Raw genomic sequence first — 19,965 nt, 5'->3', positions numbered from 1 at the left:
ATATTTCTTTCAAGTTTCCTTTTTTGTTGTTGCAGTTTTTATGTTCAAACCCATCTAAAATAGCTGCAACAATAGCACTGAAAATTCCTTTAGTGTTTTCAATTAGAAAGTTTTTACAAATTATATGTTTACATTCTTTTTATATTCCTGTATTGCAGAAAGTCGTCCAGTAAGATTATAAAGCAGGGACCCCTTGAAAATGGCGTAAGAGCAATGTGTTTTGTTTCCTTCATCATAGATGTTTTTATTATATAAAAATGCAGTCCAGGTTTTACTAATGTAAGTATTCAGATGTCTAAAGTGTTCAAAATACAAAAAAAAAATAAATAAAAAATAAAAATCGATACCAAATGTTCTCATTAAAAACTGTGAAATAGCCCTTCACACACATGTGGGGAGGGGAGGGGAGGGGAGGCGGAAGCCATTAATCAGACGCCAACTTCAGTGATGCCATTTATTTTTACCTGAAAAAAATCTAATCGACATAATTTTCTCAAATATGGCTTATAATAATGAAACTAATATACTGACTTGTACAAGCAATATTTTAAAAATACTTAGGATAATTCGTCGAAAATCTCCATGGATGTCGGAACACTTGAAGGTCCGTGTAGTCACTTTCTACACGGACGCTGTTCAAGGACGCACATATCCTGACAGCTGATTCAAGAAAAGAAGACGTGTACTTCTCCCTGCTCCGATTTGGTTTAAAGCGCGTTTTCATTCCCTCTGCTTTGGCTCATAAATCCACACTGTAGCGCCGTTCTTGGGCAGGATCAATGGCGACGGTGGAGGAGCTGAAGCTGCGGGTGAGGGAGCTGGAAAACGAACTGATAAAGTGCAAGCAGAGGCAGTGTGCCGCGGAGGATGCTCACAATAGACCCAGAATTGACAAGATGAGCGCCGAGGTAGTGGATTCCAACCCGTACAGGTGACTTTTCCATTTAAGTTTGACACTTTTTTTTTTCTTCATAGTTTTATTTATATTTGTGAAAAAGTAAAAAGTAACGAGAGGCAACGCCTTGTGACTCACCACCTCCTTGAATGGTTTCCCATAGACCACAAACTAATCTCTGCTGTATTTCTGTTTCAGCCGCCTTATGGCTCTAAAAAGAATGGGCATCGTGGATGATTATGAGGTAGGACATTTCATAGAAAATGTTCTCTATATTTGGCTGATCATCTTCCCTTTCATATATGTTTTTGCTAAAGATAAACATGAAGAAAACAAAGGAACAGAACTGATGTTCATATGTCCCCACATGCTTAACATTACATATCTGCAGGATTATCATTAATGATGTATTATTGTGCATGCTTGCATATTGTGACTGTACTGTACTGGATTTTGTTTACTTTACATTCTGCCAGTTGGATTGTTGAACAACTATTTGGGATTCTGTTGACAGAAAATCCGGACATTTTCAGTAGCTGTAGTTGGTGTCGGAGGCGTCGGCAGCGTGACAGCTGAAATGCTCACTAGATGTGGCATTGGTAAGGTAATTAAACCTTCCCGTTTTTACCTTTGTGCTGGATCCTTCTCCATTTTCTTGCCGCATGTTCAATGCCTTCATACTGTTTCATTATTGGCTTTGCAGCTGCTGCTCTTTGACTATGACAAAGTAGAGCTGGCCAACATGAACAGACTGTTCTTCCAGCCTCACCAAGCAGGGCTGAGTAAGGTGGAGGCAGCAGAACACACACTCAGGTAACATCTTGTCAGCAGAGGGGCACCGTCCCCCATCCACAGCTTCCCTGTTTCTCCTACCTTTATCAGTAATTATTTCCCCTGCAACAGAAATATTAATCCAGATGTGGCATTTGAAACCCATAACTACAACATCACAACACTGGACAATTTCACACATTTCATGGATCGCATCAGGTTGGTTTCCCTACTTGACAGATTAGTACCTATGAAGGCTTGTTTGTAAATATCAATCTTTTTGGTTTTTTTTAGTCATGGAGGGTTAGAAGAAGGAAAACCAGTGGATTTGGTTCTGAGCTGTGTGGATAACTTTGAGGCCAGGATGGCCATCAATACAGTAAGCACCTCACTGTGAGAAGAAAGAGGGCCGACAGGATGAGCCGTTCACATTGTAACATCTCTGTGTTTTTATTTCAGGCCTGTAACGAACTGGGTCAGATCTGGATGGAGTCCGGCGTGAGTGAAAACGCTGTCTCAGGACACATCCAGCTCATAATTCCTGGAGAGACGGCTTGCTTTGCTGTACGTAGGCAGGGGCAGGAGCAAAAGCTTCTGTTTGTCATTAATATTGTTCTTTTCACCAAGATTATGTGGACTTTATCCGCTTAGTGTGCCCCTCCATTGGTGGTGGCTGCTAACATTGATGAGAAAACCCTAAAGCGGGAGGGTGTATGTGCCGCCAGCTTGCCAACAACTATGGGTGTGGTTGCAGGCCTCCTGGTGCAAAATGTCCTCAAGTATGTGGTCAACTTTCTGTCTGGCATGAAACCTATAGTGGTTTTACAAATACAAAACCTCACAGACTTTAAGGAGAAACGTGAATTTAATGTTTTGTTCTTCAGATATCTCCTGAAGTTTGGCACGGTCAGCTATTATCTCGGATACAACGCCATGCAGGACTTTTTTCCGACCATGGCCATGAAGGCCAACCCACAGTGCAATGACCGTCACTGCAGGCGGCAACAAGAGGAATTCAAGGTTAGCACACCTGACTCAAGATTCTCAAGAACTTCTGCTTGGCGCTTTTACTGGTGCCTTATATCGATATTCACACTGCCTGAAACTTTTATGCATTTTCTCATTTTGCAGCAACTCAATTATACGTATAACGTATATTTTGGGGGGTGATATATAATAAACCAACACAAAATGGTACATAATTGTTGCATTGTGCTGTGGTGATGATTTTTATTTTTTTGAAAAGCATCAACTCTTCTATCTCACATTTGTACACTATATTGTGTTGTTCTATCGTCTAAAATCCTGATAAACTACTTTAAATTCTACGATTGCAGTTGAAGAAAATGTGGGAATATGAATTCTTCTGCTAGTTGCTTTACCAGTCGGAAAAGTTTTATAGTTTTTTACGTGTGTGGTGTTTTGTCTTCAGATGAAAGAAGCAGAGCGGCCCAAGGTGGAAGCTGTGCAGCAGGAAGAGGAAGAGATCATACACGAAGACAACGAATGGGGTCAGCAGAAGCTGTGGTTCTTCTAGTTCTAGTTGCTGCCCTTGCTCTTTCTAAGCTACAATAAATACACCCATCTTGGTTGTGCAGGTATCGAACTGGTGTCTGAAGTGACCGATGCCGAGTTACAGGCTGCTTCGGGGGCTGTACCTGACCTGCCAGAGGGCATCACTGTGGCGTACACCATTCCAGCTGGGGTGAGTTACCTTTAACTTTCCACCGACTATAGGAACTGGTTAAATTCCTTAATGCTAGAAAATAAAGACAATTTCTGCATGTTACAGTTTTTGCATTTACCTGTAAATAATTTTGACAATCATGTCCTGTTGTGTTTGTACCAGGAAAAGGTCAGTGGAGACACCGTGGAGGAGACTGAAGTGAGCTTGGAAGATTTAATGGCTCAGATGAGAAAGTTGTAGACAGTGATCTGAAGACTCTTTTCTGCAGCATATTTAAGTTTTTTTTTAGTCTGTACTCATCTTTTTTTTAACATTCTCATCCCAAAGTCCAAATGTAAAAAAAATAAACTAAAGGTGAAAGATATACAGGGCATGATGGTTGCATGCACACAAAATATCACTTGGAACAACATCAGATTCTCACAAAATGTCTAAACACCCCAAATTATAGAGCAAGTGCTCTATAATCCGTTTAGTACAATTTTACGTTGAATCCTTAAACTTTTCAATCATGTCTTTCTGCTACTTACTGAACATTGTCTCAGTAAAGTATTTATTAAATTCAGTCTAATCTCTAAAATGTTGGTTGATTCATTTTTCAGTAGATTTATATATTATGACATGACTGGAGTGGATATAGAAGCTGCACATACCCAAGTTAAATTGTCATATTTCTGATGTAAAGAACAAAAACTTGATAAATGATTTTAAAACTTTTTCATGTTTAGTGTAACATGTCCTAAACAACTCTAGTGTAAAAAAAATATATATTTTGGTTTCAAGTTCAGCATTAAAATAATCTTGGGTCAAAGTGAATCAAATTAACCCAAAAAGAAGTTCAGCTATCCCAGTAAGATTTGCTAATTTGAATCTGTTCTATATTTCTGGTTTGCACTATTTTGAGCAACCTTTAGGTGTCTTCAAAAAGTAAAGATTAATATAATTTTTCAATGTTGTTGGCAGTAAATTCATACATTTGAATCAACAAAAGTGGTTTCATAAAGGAACTGGGACAGAGGAGCAGCTTAACCAGAAGTTGAAACTAAATCCGAAACAGAAAAATTTGTGGGATCACATAAAAGTTGAGAAAACGAGAATCTGAATTTAGAAAATCTTTATAAGAGAGAGGGGTAAAGCCAAAGCATGCTGTGGTGACAGACATCTACCAAAGATGGAATGGTTAACTTAAAAGTGTCAAAATGCCAGTGTGAGGATTTAACAATAAGGGTTTCAAACTTAGAAAACCAGGTTACTGTACTCTTTATTTTTTATATATATTTTTCCTAACAGATGTGTTTGTTTTTCAGTTGAATTGTGCACAACCTACGTAACTTCTTCTTTAACATAGAAGAAGTATTAAAATGATTATAGTCCCACATTTTTTGTCACATAAACCTGATATTTTAACTCGAATAGTACTATGAAATAGAAAGGAAATATTGTACATTTTAGATAAGACAAACCTTTGAATGTACATACATTTGAGTAAGAAATGTAAGAGGCACAAACATGTTTTTTTAAGTATGTTTTTTTTATTGTCATTAAATCTAACAGTTTATCTGTTTTGGGGGTTTTTTCAGGGGCGGGGAGGGAGGTTTGCATAAAAATCATGATGTTGGCATGATAACATTTCTTACACATACTAAAACCTTGTTTTGAACCGTGCTTGCTTGTTCCAAGGTTAGTTAGATGTTATAAGTGCTTTAACATAATTTATAATACTTCAACAATTATCACTATAAAAATGCAGTTTGGATAAAAAATTGACAGCTTTGAAATGTGTAAACATGACAATGTAAGTGCTTGAGATCTCATGATCCCGTTTATTAGAGGGCAGTGAGTTTAAACATGAGAAAAAAAAATCCTGTTTTACTTGGATGTTAGTGTTGTTTTCTCTTTATTATAGTAAAAAACTACAAGTGTATAAAAATTAACAATGGAAATCCATAAGAGTATTAACTGGCACATTTTCAGGATACTTTAAGGCAAAAATAGTGATGTCTGCTGAGGTAAACTTTAAATACTAAATTTCTGAAAATACTTATTTAAAAGTTTCTGAGGGCTTCACAAACATTATGACACAAATGAGAATAGTTTTCCTTTATATTAGTGTTGTGGTGATACAAAATATTCAGAGAAAACTTGCCCAGATTAAAAGTGAATAAAGGTGTACAGTTAGAGCAGAGAAAAATTTATCTGAAATGCACCAGCAGTCTCCTGGAAAACTGAACATTTAGGCCGTTCATAGTTGCTCATCTTGCTTTGGATTGAATGTGCACAAAGCAAATGTGAAAAAAGCCAAACAATAAAATGCCTGTACCTTTTTCCTGAATTTATCAGAAGTTTGGTTGGAAAAAAAATCCTTCAGCGTACAGTTTTTGAACACATTATTGTTCTGTGCTATGCTTCTTCCTCCACAAAGCATTCTGCTTGTGCCTTCATAAAGTATCTATCACAGTGAATGATTCCACTTTTGATAAAGATTGGGATTTTCAGCTTTAGCTGTTCTATAGCAAACCATCCTGCAGTGATGGCAGTAAACAGAGTCACCTTGCAGCATGTGGTTGAGGAGCAGGCGTCTTCAGACTAAAAGTGTCTCCGCTGGAGGAATGATGTGACGGAGCGTTGCCACACACCAACGACGGCTCTGCTTCTTTAATCTCCATCGCACGCTTGTAAAGTTCTGCAGCCCTCTCAAAGTCACCTTCCTCATAACTGCATTAGAAGACGAGATAAAAACAAAAGAAGTAAGAAAGAATGTAAGTAATGCAAAGTAAAAAAAAAGGATAAGTAATCGTATTTTTCGTACCTTAGAACAGCGAGGTTCTTCAGGGTTTCTCCGACCCGCGGATGTGAGCGGCCCAAACTATCTTCATAGACTTTGAGTGCTCGCTCATAAAGTGGCAAGGCCTCACTGTGCTTCTTCTGTGAAAATAAAAGAAACCTGCAGGTAGCTTTTTGCCATAAAACCTAAAAATAATAACAGTTGAAACTACAAAAATAACAAATGCACACAACTGTCAACATACACTCCTGATCAAAATGTTAAGCTTAGTTGAAAAATTACAAGAATTTATATATGCACTGTTGAATCTTAAGGAGGTTCTAATAACAGCTTTAAAGTGCAAAGAGAAATGGAAGTGAGACTTAAAAAAAAAAATCTGAGTAAGCATTTTATTGCAAACAGCAATTAAACTGAAATAGTCTGTCCATCAGCTGATCAAAAGTTTAACTATAGTGATATTTGTAGTGATGTTTGTAATGTATTGTGTATGAATATTTTAACAATGCACAGTAAATCAAGGAAGAGTATTTGATGATGAGTCTCACCAGTTGGCAGTAGAGAACAGCGAGGTTCACCAGTGCTGTGGCCACACTTGGGTGTTTGGGACCAAAACTTTTTTCCCTGATTTCCAGAGAAAGCTCATAGAGTGGAACAGCCTTCTCCAGCTTGCCCTTTGATGGCACATCAAACCAAATATTAAATACCAAAAATAAAACATTTTGAGGTTCACAAGAAAAGTATCTAAACATTTGGTTTTGATTATGTCTCACTCTGCGTTTATAGAGCATAGCCAGGTGCTTGACGGTGTACGCCAGAGAGGGGTGGTCCGGTGACAGGGCCTTCCTGCGGATCTCCAGCGCCCTCTCGTACATGTCCTCGGCCGTTTCGTACTCCCTCCGTTCTGTGTGCAGCGCGGCCAGGTTGTTGAGAGACTGCGCGCAGTCTGGGTGATCTGGACCGAGGGCACGTTGGCGCATCTCCAGAGAGCGAGCCAGGAACACCTTGGCAGCACTGATGAGAGGTAAATAAAGAAGAATTTTATGGATATAGGTATACAAAAAAGGATACTGGCAAATGTTGCTGCTTCAGGCTAGATGTTTATGCTGGGTATTTATTATGCAGTGCTGAAGGTGAACTGATGTGGGTCTTACTCCAGGTTGTTTTGGAGGTAGTAGAGGACACCCAGCTCATTGAGCGTCTTAGCACAGTCTGCAGAGTCTTTCCCCAGGGTCAGCTCTTCTAGCTGGAGGGCTCTACGTCTCAACAAAGTGAATCCATACTGATACAGGATTAAAAAAAATAATACAGTAGGTTTAAGATGTTCAGTTAAGTCAGTATGATACTTATTTACTTGAGTAGTGGACTACATAAGGGATCATTTTTAATAACAATAGATATCGAAGTGTTATATTGGAATTGTATGCGATAGCCCTACTTAAAGTAGTGTGAAATAGTGACGTTTAAGGAAAATGAGTTGGTAGGGCTACAGTCGTCACTGAGGCTGCATTGGGTTTACCCATCTTGGAACATCTGTTGCATGTCTTCGTTCTTTCCTATCAAGTTACTGTTAGATAAAGGGAACACAAGCTTTCAAAATCAGTGCACTGGGAGATGTACAAAGTTGGAATATTGTTTTGAAACCAATCCTTCTCCACAACGTTATCCCAGACCTCTTTGCTGCGCTCCTTGGTCTTCATGATTCTGTTCTCTCTCTAATGTTTTTGATTAAACCTCTGACACATTAACGCAACGTATAGATTTACTGATATTAAAATGCACCCAGGTGGACTCTGTTAACTAATTACGTGACCTCTGAAAGTAATAAGCTCAACTGGGATCATTTAGGGGGATTACTGTACAGTGAAGGGTTGAGTACCATTCCACATCAGAATTGTTTTTATTTTTGCCACCCTTAGAAAACCAATTATAGTTTTCCTTCCACTTAACAATTATGAATCACTTACTATTTGAATTATTTTTGATGATTTTATTTAAGTGCGTTAGAGCAAACGGATCTATCTTTAAATACAAGTCAGACTTTTTGATTTAAGCGGAAAACATTTTTAAAAACATGTATCAGTTTCCTTCCACTTCACAATTCCTCATTATTTGTTGGTCTCTCACACAAAAGCCCAATAAAATATGTTAAAATTGAGGGAACACAAGTTATTTTGCAATTTCTCATATGTTAGTATCTGTAGAATTCCCTCACCATCTGACCTTTTTGTCGCGCTGTCTTTTGCCGAATCCTTACTGACCTCTTCCTGAGTTTCTCAGCTTGTTCATACCTGATGGTTAAAGTGCAAGAAATAACCAGTCTTGAATGTAAATTAGATTATGTAATGAAAAGCTGAATAGTCTTCAAACTAATATAAATGATCAAATTAGTTTGAGAGTACTGTACACAAAAGCTACATTTACTTGTTTTGCTTCTGGTAAAGCATGGCGAGTGACTCCAGCTCCTGTGCCACAGCAACATGCTCAGCGCCGTAGGCGTTCTCGCTTATCTCAAGTGCTTGCTTGTACAGCTGTTCAGCATTCCCATACTTCTTCCACTGGACATAAACTCCAGCCAGCTGGTGCAGAGAGCGTGCAACACTGGGATGGTCGGGATCCAGGGCTGTCTCTCTGATCTCAAGAGACCTTTGCAAAGGAGCAACAGCCTACAAAAAACAAAAAACAAAAAAAAAACCCATCTACATCAGCCAGACAGAAGTGTTGATAGATTTCTAAGTATGACCAAAACAAACAAGATCTACCTGACTTGGCAGGCCCAGGTCTTTGAGAAACCGACCTAAAGTTTCATAAAGGTTTGCAAGCTTTGTCATACTGTCCTCGCTTTCACAGCTCTTCTCGTAACATTTTAGGGAATCAAAATACTCAGTTGCCATGGAGCTTTTGTCTTTGCCCACATACTGCCAATAAGCCAGCAACTCAGAGAAATGACCCCTGGGGAAGAAAAGCAAGCGGCAATACCTCAGAATGAGAAATATCATCTCATAACTATACACGTTTTCAGTCAACACAAATATTTACCTCTTGTAAAGGTTTTGGGAGACAAAGAGGTTCAAAAGACTGAGCTGAAGTTTGGTTTTGTCCTCCTGCTGTTGGAACAGCCAGGGAAGCTCATCTGCAACTCGCCATGTGACGCAGTCCTGGCTACAAATTTACAAATAATGATTTGAGTTTCACCAAATGAAGCAATGCGTAATGCAAATGTTAGAGGGATGGACGAATATTCTGCACAACCTGAGCTGCTGGTTGAAGTAATGGATTAGTTTCTCTCTGTAAGAAGCACAACCACTTCCTCCACCTAGGAACTCCAGCCTCACAGCCTCACAAGCCTGAAAAGCAGACAGATAATAATAAAAAAACACAACTCTTTCACTCACAAATATTAGTATGACATCTATTTTAGAAATGTACAAATTACATTAAATCTATTAACATAGTAATGTTGGACCTTACATATATAGATTGACTGAAATCTTAAAAGTTAAACAGTCCACATCACAGAGTGGTTTTGGACAGCCAGGTATAGAAGCACATTAGAAATTAGACTGTCATTAAACTGTTGATATACAGTTAATAAAAATTAGTCAGGACAGTTTTTTTTTTCTTCCATTTAACTTTCCATTAATATGCGTAAATACTATCCTCTGTGAACTGTCCTCTGATAACATGTCCATAACATAACATTTCCGTCCGGTGTTGTATACTATTCAAACTACCTGAAAAACTGAATTTTGGATTTTTAATTAAATTGACAGAAATAAGCTCTGGAAATATGCTACTGTGTGGCATTTGAGTTTTTAAACTATACCTCTAAAATAAATTAACTTTTTCATGGCGCTCTATTTTATTGAGATGTACTTGTTAATTGTTTGTGGAAATGTACAAACAAATCCTGGAATCCTGGAACAGTTTATCTAAAAAAAATCAGTACCACAATCGGTCAGCAGGTGTCAGCATGTCTACTTCATGGTTTAGCATGAAGTAGACATGCTGACATGTTAGCATGGTAAACCATGCTAACATGGTAAACCATGATGATGAAGTGAATCAAATATGATCCACCTCCTTCTGCATGGAAATATCTGGTTTCAGAGGTAGTGCTTATAGAGACATCTGGCCTCTATGCTACTGGAAGAATCATTTTAAGCAGAAAAAGATGATGCCACTACAAAGACACGGAACTGGCTGTAAGCTGGATGAATCCAAATTTGCTGAGGTTCCAGCCAGAAAATGGGCACTTATCTGACAAACAAGAACATTATCATTTAGCTGCTCTTTAATCACAGCACTTGAATATATTGCACTTGTATATATTTTGCATTTTCTTTCTCTGTGTGTTCTTGCCAGTGAGCCCGTTTACCTGCAGGTGCTGAAACCTGATGAGTCCACAGCGAAGGGTCACAATGCAGAGTCTGTTCAGGTGGTAGAGCAGAGAAGACAGAGCGGCCCACTCTAGCTCTGGGAAAAGATCTAATGCCTCTGACTCGCTCACTCCGTTGTGGCTGGAAAATACAAGGCACAGCATCTAGGAGAGAAAAAAAATACAATATGCAAATCCTTCTGCAGAGCATCAAAAAGTATGCAGTCTAATGTGAGTATTTATTTATCTAGTAATGCAATAACACCAAAGTCCAAAAATTACTTTGTTTTACCTCTTTCATTATGTGTCTCTCTCTGTCTGTGTTGAGGAACTTTAACATCATTTTAAGCGCCAGGCGGAACAGAGACAAGGTGTCCTGACACTGCAGACACTGCTCCAAGCTCTTCTCCAGAGACCAGCCAGATTGAAAACTATGAATCCAAAATATGCAGAATTATCCTTAGAAAATTTAATGTAACAGAAAATTGTCAGAGAAATAAACATAGTCTACAAAAATGTTAAAAATGTTTTCCCAGCAAGTCAGACAAAATGCACTTATACACAAATACTAAAAGTAGGTAATTGAAAATTCTTATATGTTTTAAGAATTACAGTCCGGTTCACAAGCAGTTTTTGAAAAATTAAATAGGATTTGAAGGGAATTGTCTGTAACTATCAAAATATGAGCCCAATAGGATCAAAGAACCTAAGGTCAATCCTGATCTAATCAATCCAAAACCAAACATCTACAAATTTCTTCACTTTCCTATTTTTCTGCACATAAAGAACCAAAAAGTTGACACAACAGACCTGGTGATCATCCTTGCCAACAGTGTGACATATAATGCGTTGCATGTCGATGCAGAGCGGCAGTGCCTTTCCAGCTTTTTCTCCTACAACAAAATTACAAAATGTATAGGTTTTACAAAAACAAACATTTGTTTTCTATCTCAAATACTTCAACCAAGCAGTCTGACCTGATCCTTGGTGAGCCTGAAATCCGTGGTTTGACACTCTGCAATGACTACACTCTTGACTTCTCTGGCACTAAGTGGGTCCAAGTGAAGTGTGGGCCACAACCTAAAGAGAAAAAGTATCGTTTTTTTTACACAAGCAACTAAAAAGTGCAGATTTAGAAATGCTAGCAAATGCTCACCAATTTAAACATTCTTTATTATTTCTTATAAGAAGAGTGATCAATTATCCAGTCTGAATGATGCTAGAACCTTGTTGATGGCTACAGAAGAAGCATGCAGTTTCTCTGCAACTCAATCAGGGATGTTTACCCAAATATATTTATGGGAGTGTATGTATACATATGGGCCTGTAAGTTCAGTTTTAAACCTATATGGATCACACTAATAAATTCAAAGTTTTGCAGTCAGAGTTATTACCTCCACGCCTGAGGACACGTCTCTACATTGACAGACACAACCACTCTAACTTTTACAGGAAGAGGGTCGATCAGCCACTTCATGTGTCTTTCAGCTTGCTGAAATGGACAAAAATTATTCCTGAAATGTGGAGTTAAACCGTACAGGCTGGGATAAAATATGTTCAGTGTTGGGTTTAAATTAGAGAAGGGCTATACCTTTATTTGGTCAACTGAGTCAATGATAATGATGATGTTTCCTTGGTGCCGTGCAGATAGTCTCTCCAGCCAGCGAGGAAACTCTTCCAAAATCTTACTGGGATCCATGGATAAACCAGAAATGGACCAAAAGTGCTGCAGCAACTAAGTGACAAAATATTAACAGTAAACGGATTCTCCTATTTGTCAAGTAAAACATGTTTTTGGTTGAAGCATGTCACTCTTTACCTTCACTGTGAGGCGTTTGATAATGAGAACTGGCTCAGAGCTTATGGAAAGTGGGCGGCCGACAAAATGATAAAGGAACAAAGTGTTGGGGGATTGCTTCTGCTGCAGCTCAATCCTGCAGAAATAAAACAATTCACGTCTAACAGGAAAACCACACAAAGCTAAAAAGAATACCCTTTATAATAATCCATCACATTGATTATATCCTGCATCAACTTCTCAATCAAACAATCAATCAAACTTTATTTAAAGAGTACTTTTCATACAAAGCAGTGTTAACAGTAGTGTTAAAAAAGATTGGCAGAAACACACTGACAATTAAACTAACTAAACACACAATACAATAAAAAATAAGACTATATTTGTTAAAATTCTTAAGTAATAAAACACAAATAAATACAAAACATGAACTACATTTAAGAGCCAAACTGAAGGAATGGATCATTAAGTTGGTTTAAACAGATCTTAGCCAATATAACTGATAAATGTATTTTATGTGCAAAACTCATCTCACCATTTGGAAAGCAAGAGAGACTTTCCTGAGCCTGGACCGCCAGACACCAGCAGAGGGGGGGTGGGAGGTGGGGCAGCTATCATGTCGTTTAAACGATCTATATACTGAGAAGGGCAGCGCACGCAGCACAGAGCGACAGATATTAATGAATAGAAAGTAAGGCATTTTGAAGGTAATGATAGAGATTAGAACAGAATATGCATGCATGTTGTACCTTTTGAAAACCTAATTGGGAGGTGGTGCTGCTGCAAGCCTGTTGGTAGGACTCAATCTGCTCCTGTTCGTCATGCAGATCCCAAAGCACGTCTCCCAGGTCTTCCTCACGGCCCTCGTCTATGGCAGCATCCTTAGAGTCATCATCTCCTCCTTCAAAACCCAACAATTCCTATACAAAGAGGGTAAAATTCAGTGTTTAAAAATCATGGAGAGAACAGGCAGTCAAAAATTATTTCTGTATACACCTCCCTTAAGGTGATAAAACATAACAAACCAATGTATTTGAATAATGGTACACCTGTTTGATGACTTTCTCTAGCTGAGCATAAATCAGGCTAGCCCCTTCTTCTGCAGAGCTGCTGTGATCCACCACCTGGGGAATATTTAAAATGAAAGACTATGAATCTGAATTTTGTTCTATATTTAGTAATGGATAGATGGTAAACATTATGATAAACACTGAATGATAAACATGTTGTAATATTATTAACAACTCTTGGTGAACAGTAAGGTCAAAGCAAAAAATATTATTAATACTATGTCAGATATTACAGACTATTAAAAGCCTAAATGTAAGGTTTACACAAAGCTTTAATTTTAAAAATATTATACCTTTCCCAGAACAAAATTTCTAGATTGCACAAGAGTGCAAAACATTGACCACAACTTCAGCAAATAATGAAACAGCACAATGGTGAATATGGTTTTCATGTTTTTAAATTTTGGACAAATTAAAAAAAAAAAAAAAACTTTAAGATCTATGACACCTTTGTTATGTTTATAAAAACACAAAATACAGGGTTCAGTGCTTTGAATCTCAAACTCTGTCTGAAACTTTGTTAGAACACGACCTAGAGGCAGAAAAAATGCCTTTTACTTTCAAAAAAGGATTCTCTTTCTGAGACTCAAAAACAAAAACTAAATATAAATGGAAAAAAAACAAATTGCAATGTGCTAAATCCACGTTAGGGAATGTAATTGTTATGTCTATAAATGTCCAAAATCCTGTCATTTCAGAAAATGCAATAAGGAATAAAGTCTGCTAAATTTTCCTCTAATCTAATATATCTAGACTAAAAGAAAATAAAGACATAAAATGCTTCCATGCTTCCTCACAGATAGTGCAGGAGTTCTGTGATTAAAAAGTAGTAGTGAGACAAAACATACCCACTACATGAAAGTTTCTATATATAAAGATGGGAAAACTAAATGAGCTGAAAGAGGAGTGTTTTATTTGTTTAGCCAAAGTAAACACATTCCCTTCATTTTCAGCCTGTTTTAACAAACACAAGATGGTTTGTGTAACTATAAAACTTATAACAGCTTACAGTGAACTGAAATAATAATCCCAGAAACATTTAATGTATAAGCTCCAGACCTTGACTTTGGCAGCCTTGTCTGCAGCATTAATCCTTTCCAACAGCTGCCTAATGGGTCCAGTCAAACCCCTGTCCTCTTCAGTCCTGAGGTACAGCACCAGTGGATGTCCATCTGGGTTTTTAACAAAAGCCTCCTCACAATCTTCCACCACAGGGCTGCAAAAATGAATGTTTGTCACAACATTATAAAGATTCATTATTTCTGAAGACAAAAACTTTTAGGCAAGTTATTAATACAAATAATTCTATTTGATAAATGTCAAAGTACTGAGAGAGTTTACATGGAGTAAAATTACTCTGCATTTACATAATTTGGAAAATCTCAGATTCGCAGAAAATTGCTGACTAGATCACACCCATTTTGTCCAATAATTTGCCCTGAATAGTCAACTTCATATGCTGTAAAAATAAAATCTGTGAACAAAGAAATAGGTTTCACTCTACCACAGTGAGGTAATTCTCAAAACCTTATTTTGAAGACTTTGCCTGTCGCAAAACTCAAACTCAGCTGTTCTCCTTAAAAAAGATGTTTTTGACCCTACAGAAAAGTTTTTAATCACACAGGATGTGCAGTCAATACCTTGTAACGGTGGATTTGAGAAGAAGCACACATATTGAACTTCGCTCGATTTCCTGCCTCCGCACCATAGCGTATGAAGCAGCATTCTCCTCTGGGAAGTAAACATTTAGGTAGAAATGGCCCAGACCCTCACACATTCTCCGTAACACTACAGAGTGTTTCTGTCAATAAAACAAATGACATTTAAAAGAAAATTATTATTGAAAGCTCCTACCAATTCAAATAACTGCTTAGACACATCACTACTTTGTCATGTGAGGACAGTACACTGGAATAAAAGTCCCAAGTTAACATTAATCATGTACAACCTCTTCCTAAATTTCCCCATTCAGTTTAAAGTTAGATTTTAGACTTGGACAAAAGTCACAGAACCTCTTTTTCTGGGTTCCGAAGACCCAATAAGATCCTGATAATGTATTTATTTTATTTAAAACAGTAATTTTCTATGTTCACTTTTAAAAATTACTCTGTAAATTCATTTGTGTAGTGCTTCGCTCCTTCTCATTTTATACTCTTTGTTGCAATTTAGTTAATCAGCACTGAAGCAATATTGTTTGATTTGTGACTAACTTGATTAGATTTTAGTTTAGAAAGCAAGCTATTCAGTTCTTCAGACAGACACGAGACTGACCAAGTTATGAACATTAGTATAGTTAAATGTACTTTAAATCTGCTCCAGTCATTAAACACCAAGTCAGATACATGTCTTTCAAACAGCCATGTCTATGAAGGTGCATTACACATGTTATATAAATCTCAAAATATCCCCTAAAAACAATATTTAGTTGCTGACTTTAAACTTCAATCAAACTGACCTTGACAAAGATCTCCATCTCTGCTTTGGTATCTTGTGTGGAGATTAGGTAGCAGCGCACGGTGTTACTCCATAAGGCCTGGGGTACATGAGGTGACACTTGAAGTAGACTGGCCACCGCAGCATCCCAGTCATCTGAAGGAAGAAAAACACGTGACAATAATGCGGTCTACATGTTAGAAACTAATAAATTTTTAAACAAACTCTCTGTGATATATCAGTGGTGTTAAAAGGAATAACAAACTCACAATTTAGTTGCAATTATTGTGGAATATACTAACATTATTATTTATTTTGTTTTTATTTGAGGGTCTGGGAAAATAGGTTAGAAACAGATGACACATTGAGACAAAGAACCAGTCTATTTTTAAAAGTAAGAGATGAGCCTTTGTAAACAAGAAGTCCACTCAACCGCAGTGACTAATTTTTCTCTTCCTATCACTACAGGATGACTTTGCAATCATTTTCTTACCTCTGCTGACATTTGCAAACGGTCCTTCCACATCTATTAAACTGTGTGCAAACTCCGGTCCTCTGAATGTCTGTTGCAGCTGCATCATGCTACCCATAGAAGGTTCACTTCCCAGCACCCCACCAGACCAGTATTCACACTGAGTTCCTACAGCTGTAGAATACAAGAGTATGTGGACACAACTAGAAAGAAAAAGAAGAAAACTGACACTGATGTATGCAGATATTTGCATCTTACCAGTCACAGTGGTTTGATTATCATCTGAGTCAGAGTCATCAGGGCTAAAAATGTGAATACCCTGAGTCTGCAACTGTTGCAATTTGGCCTCCAGATCCCTCTTTGCACGCAACAGATCTTGTATCTCTTTCTCTTTTGTCTCTCGGAAAATCTAAATTTAAGTAAATACCCAGTTTAAATTACTGGTACAAATTTTAAAAACTGCTGCCACAAATGTATAAAATGTATTGGTGCATCTTACCTTAAACTGCCGTTTTACTTTGTCCCTGTCATGCTCAAATGTGGCAGCCCTCTCCATAGCTTGGTACTTTGTCTCAAGAGCAGCCTCTTTCTCTCTGAGAATCTTCTGGTAGGTTTTCTGAAGAGCCTGTCAAACCCCAGCAGAACAGTTTAAACACCCACTTTCTTATAAATACAGTTATATGAACATGTATTTGCTACAATAGAGATTTCTTCTTCTTTTGCTTTTCTGCCACTATAAAATATTGCAGAGCATCAAAAAACTACGTTGATGTTGAACAAAGACTTGCCTAAACACAAAATACACTTTATTTAGTAAATTAAATAAATGTTTTTAATTCACCCTGGTACTATGTGAAGGGGGGTAAATACTTCATAGAGGAGAAGGGTGCTTAATTCTTTTTTTTATCAGGTTGTGTCTGATCACTTAAAACATTAAAAAGCACAAACAAAACAAATATGCAAGGAGATAAATACTTTTTGACAGAACTACATGTTACTGAGTGATTTCGATATGTAGCTCTTTATTAACCTGCAGCTCGGCTCTTAACCTCTTGTTCTCCACGTCCATTTTGGCCTCCTTCTTCTGCATGGATGTGACCTCGTTATTTTTGCTGACGCGAAAGATTTCATACTCCTTACGAAGTCTCTCGTACTCTGCAGCATACTCCAGGTCCACGGAGCCCGTGGATTTGAAACTGGCCCCGATAACTCGAGGTCCACGGCGGAAGGAGCTGCGAAGGAGTCGGGCTTTGGGCTTAACTTCAACGGGTATCTCACATGCTTCCCCTCCCTCACCGCCATATCCATCCTCGATCACCTCTCCTGGACTGACCAAAGAGGATGCGGTGCCCATAATGTCGAAGATCCAAGATATTAGCTTTTTCAGATCAACATAGCTGCTACGGAGACGTGAAAAACAGAGAGCGGATGGACATTTTTATCTACCGAGACTGAAACAAGAATGAGGTTGTTTCCACTACATTGCCACAACGCAACAGTTACAAAACTAAACTTGGTTTACATAGTAGAGACAAGCATCAAAATGTGACAAAACACCAGGAACTAGAACTATATTTAAGTAGTCCTATTAGACTAAAATACGAAAAGACACACTTAAATAACGCAACGTGGCCGTTTAACAAACTATTTGATGTTGTCACATGCTAAAAATGCAAAAACTGCAACAAACCCATTTCGATAAACATTTTTGTCTCGAAATATTACACACTGCTAGTTCGGGTCGAAAAGAATACTTGTGAAGCTAGGATTAAAAAAACAGGCACAGAACGGTCCGCTCCCTTTTTCACAGCTTCTTCCTGGCTGCCTTGGTAACAAACTCAGAGTACGGAAGCCGTAAAAAGTCAAACAAAGTCAAATTGGACTTTTAGTTGTTTTGAAGGAGTTTACTCTACTGGTAGGTTGTTTAATTAATTCCAACCGACTTAATTATCACGCATTACAATGCTTTGGAAACACTCTATAAAAACATTTAAAGGTTTTTGCATTTTGTGATGTTACAAGCTTAAATGTAGTGCTTAGCCTACATGTGAAATGGAAGGAAAAAGATACTGTTTTTCCACTTTTTTTTATTTTATTATTCTGATACTGAAAAAAACCTTTGGGACAGTCTAGCAATATTTATACTACGTTTCACTGATGTGCACTCTGTTAACTAATAAGGTGACTTCAGAGTGTTATTGGTGGGACTGAATTATACTATGGTCTGTCAGAGTAAAGGTTGTTGAATACCCCAAACCTTTCACATTTTTATTCTAAAAAAATATTGATCATGTATCATTAACTTTTCACTTCACAACTATGCACTGCACTGTGCATTGCTTTCTGTTGGTCCTAATAGAACAGATCAAAGTTTGTGGCCATAACATGAAATGTGAAAAGATTAAGAAGCATAATTATCTTTGTATGACAGGCACACTATATTATTTTATATAGGCCAGAACTACTTTTACATGAGCTGTAAAGCTGTATTTATCAATAAGAAAAAGGAAGTTTTAGAAAAGTTTTAGTTCCTCTATGGTTTCTACTTTAACTGTTCCAAGAACTTTCTCTGAAGTAGAACTCTGCCTTTTTCCATTTGATCTTTAGTGTTCAGCATTTCTCGTTTAGGAAAGAAATTTGTATTTGCACATTTCTTTATTCTTTTGAGTGTTTTATCTGCATAGAAATAGTGAATTAACATCATTTGCATGCATATGAAGCAACGACACACATGCATTGCTTAACAATTTTTCTCTATTGGTAATGCCATAAGTTTCATGGTACTCACCTTTCCTTGTCAAGACAAGTTATTTTCCAGATGTTCCATGCAGATGCAAGAGTCATGAGAGAAAGCAGCTATGTGCTGGTTTTCTGCTGGGCTTTCTTCTATTTCCTGCAGAATTTGCAAATGTAGTAGCCTCATTCAAATAACTGTTTTCAAAATATATAGGAAAGCGATTTGGCCTTGCCTTGGCTAAAAGTCTAAGAATGTGATTTCACTTCTCTTCTGATATGGTTGTCAAATTTCTGAGAGCTGTCAATTGTTACACAAAGGTTTCTTGTATGAAATTAGTCAAAAAGAGCAACCTTCTTTGAAAATTGTGACAGGTCAGTCTACCCTTAATGTTCATAGTTTAATTGATATTAAGGACATTCATTATGGTATTTTAAAGGAATGGTGTTATGCCTAATCTTATAATAAAAGGTCTTGATAGTAGTACAAACATATTGAACAACACAAGTGTGATTTTACTACACATGGAAACGTACTATTGTATTTGGAAAATACTGATTTTCTAAAAGAACTGGTCAAACCTGTCAGAAACCCACAAGAGAGCGTATTTGCACAAAAAAAGCATTTTAATCCAATCTTTGTTCATAATAAAGAAAAACAGAAAGTACCTTTTCCTATAAAATATATAGCCCCCAATTTAACAAAAAAAAATTGGCGGTTATTATAAGACAAAAAATATAGAACATTTGAAAGGGAGAAAATCTTTTGAATGCAATCTAAAGCTAATAGAGTAGGCAGAGCTTTAAGTTCCTTGAAAACTTGTTAGACCATAAGTATGTCACAGTTTCATTTTCTTTTAAATTTTTGACACTATAAGGTTAGAAGCTACACTCTGACTGTTGAATGTACAGAGATTTATCTATTTCATTTAACATCAGTCAAAAG

The 19,965-nt window shown here is 37.3% G+C and overlaps 2 protein-coding genes across 4 annotated transcripts; one reads left to right on the top strand and one right to left on the bottom strand.

The window, feature by feature from the left end:
- The first annotated feature begins 619 nt into the window (after positions 1-619).
- On the top strand, positions 620-3,918 carry uba5 (ubiquitin-like modifier activating enzyme 5). 2 transcript variants are annotated; one of them, XM_028005274.1, is made up of 12 exons: positions 620-931; positions 1,094-1,139; positions 1,410-1,499; positions 1,599-1,708; positions 1,799-1,885; positions 1,961-2,045; positions 2,126-2,230; positions 2,318-2,445; positions 2,551-2,686; positions 3,099-3,177; positions 3,265-3,371; positions 3,516-3,918. In XM_028005274.1, exons 1-12 carry the CDS (start codon positions 780-782, stop codon positions 3,591-3,593), a joined length of 1,203 nt encoding a protein of 400 aa, XP_027861075.1. In that variant the 5' UTR covers positions 620-779; the 3' UTR covers positions 3,594-3,918. The 2 variants fall into 2 exon arrangements, with proteins under 2 accessions (XP_027861075.1, XP_027861076.1); XM_028005275.1 differs by lacking the exons at positions 620-931; positions 1,094-1,139 and having other exon boundaries at positions 1,410-1,494.
- nphp3 (nephronophthisis 3) lies at positions 3,655-18,257 on the bottom strand. Of its 2 annotated transcripts, XM_028005268.1 has the most exons (27): positions 17,317-18,148; positions 16,786-16,911; positions 16,545-16,695; positions 16,308-16,460; positions 15,837-15,970; positions 15,022-15,182; positions 14,441-14,597; positions 13,361-13,435; positions 13,061-13,231; positions 12,847-12,950; positions 12,333-12,447; positions 12,105-12,248; positions 11,908-12,005; positions 11,491-11,593; positions 11,324-11,406; positions 10,806-10,944; positions 10,514-10,678; positions 9,388-9,482; positions 9,175-9,297; positions 8,898-9,087; positions 8,560-8,801; positions 8,351-8,426; positions 7,290-7,417; positions 6,909-7,149; positions 6,684-6,809; positions 6,163-6,278; positions 3,655-6,068 (listed from the first exon to the last, which is right to left on the bottom strand). In XM_028005268.1, the coding sequence occupies exons 1-27, from the start codon at positions 17,638-17,640 to the stop codon at positions 5,900-5,902; spliced, it is 3,909 nt and encodes a 1,302-aa protein (XP_027861069.1). In that variant the 5' UTR covers positions 17,641-18,148; the 3' UTR covers positions 3,655-5,899. The 2 variants fall into 2 exon arrangements, 1 of the variants encoding a protein (XP_027861069.1); XR_003593884.1 differs by lacking the exons at positions 3,655-6,068; positions 6,163-6,278; positions 6,684-6,809 and having other exon boundaries at positions 6,979-7,149; positions 8,359-8,426; positions 17,317-18,257.
- Between the last annotated feature and the right edge of the window lie 1,708 nt (positions 18,258-19,965).

Source organism: Xiphophorus couchianus, chromosome 21, assembly GCF_001444195.1.
Source record: "Xiphophorus couchianus chromosome 21, X_couchianus-1.0, whole genome shotgun sequence".
NCBI lineage: Eukaryota > Metazoa > Chordata > Actinopteri > Cyprinodontiformes > Poeciliidae > Xiphophorus > Xiphophorus couchianus.
This window is presented reverse-complemented; position numbering and strand designations above follow the sequence as displayed.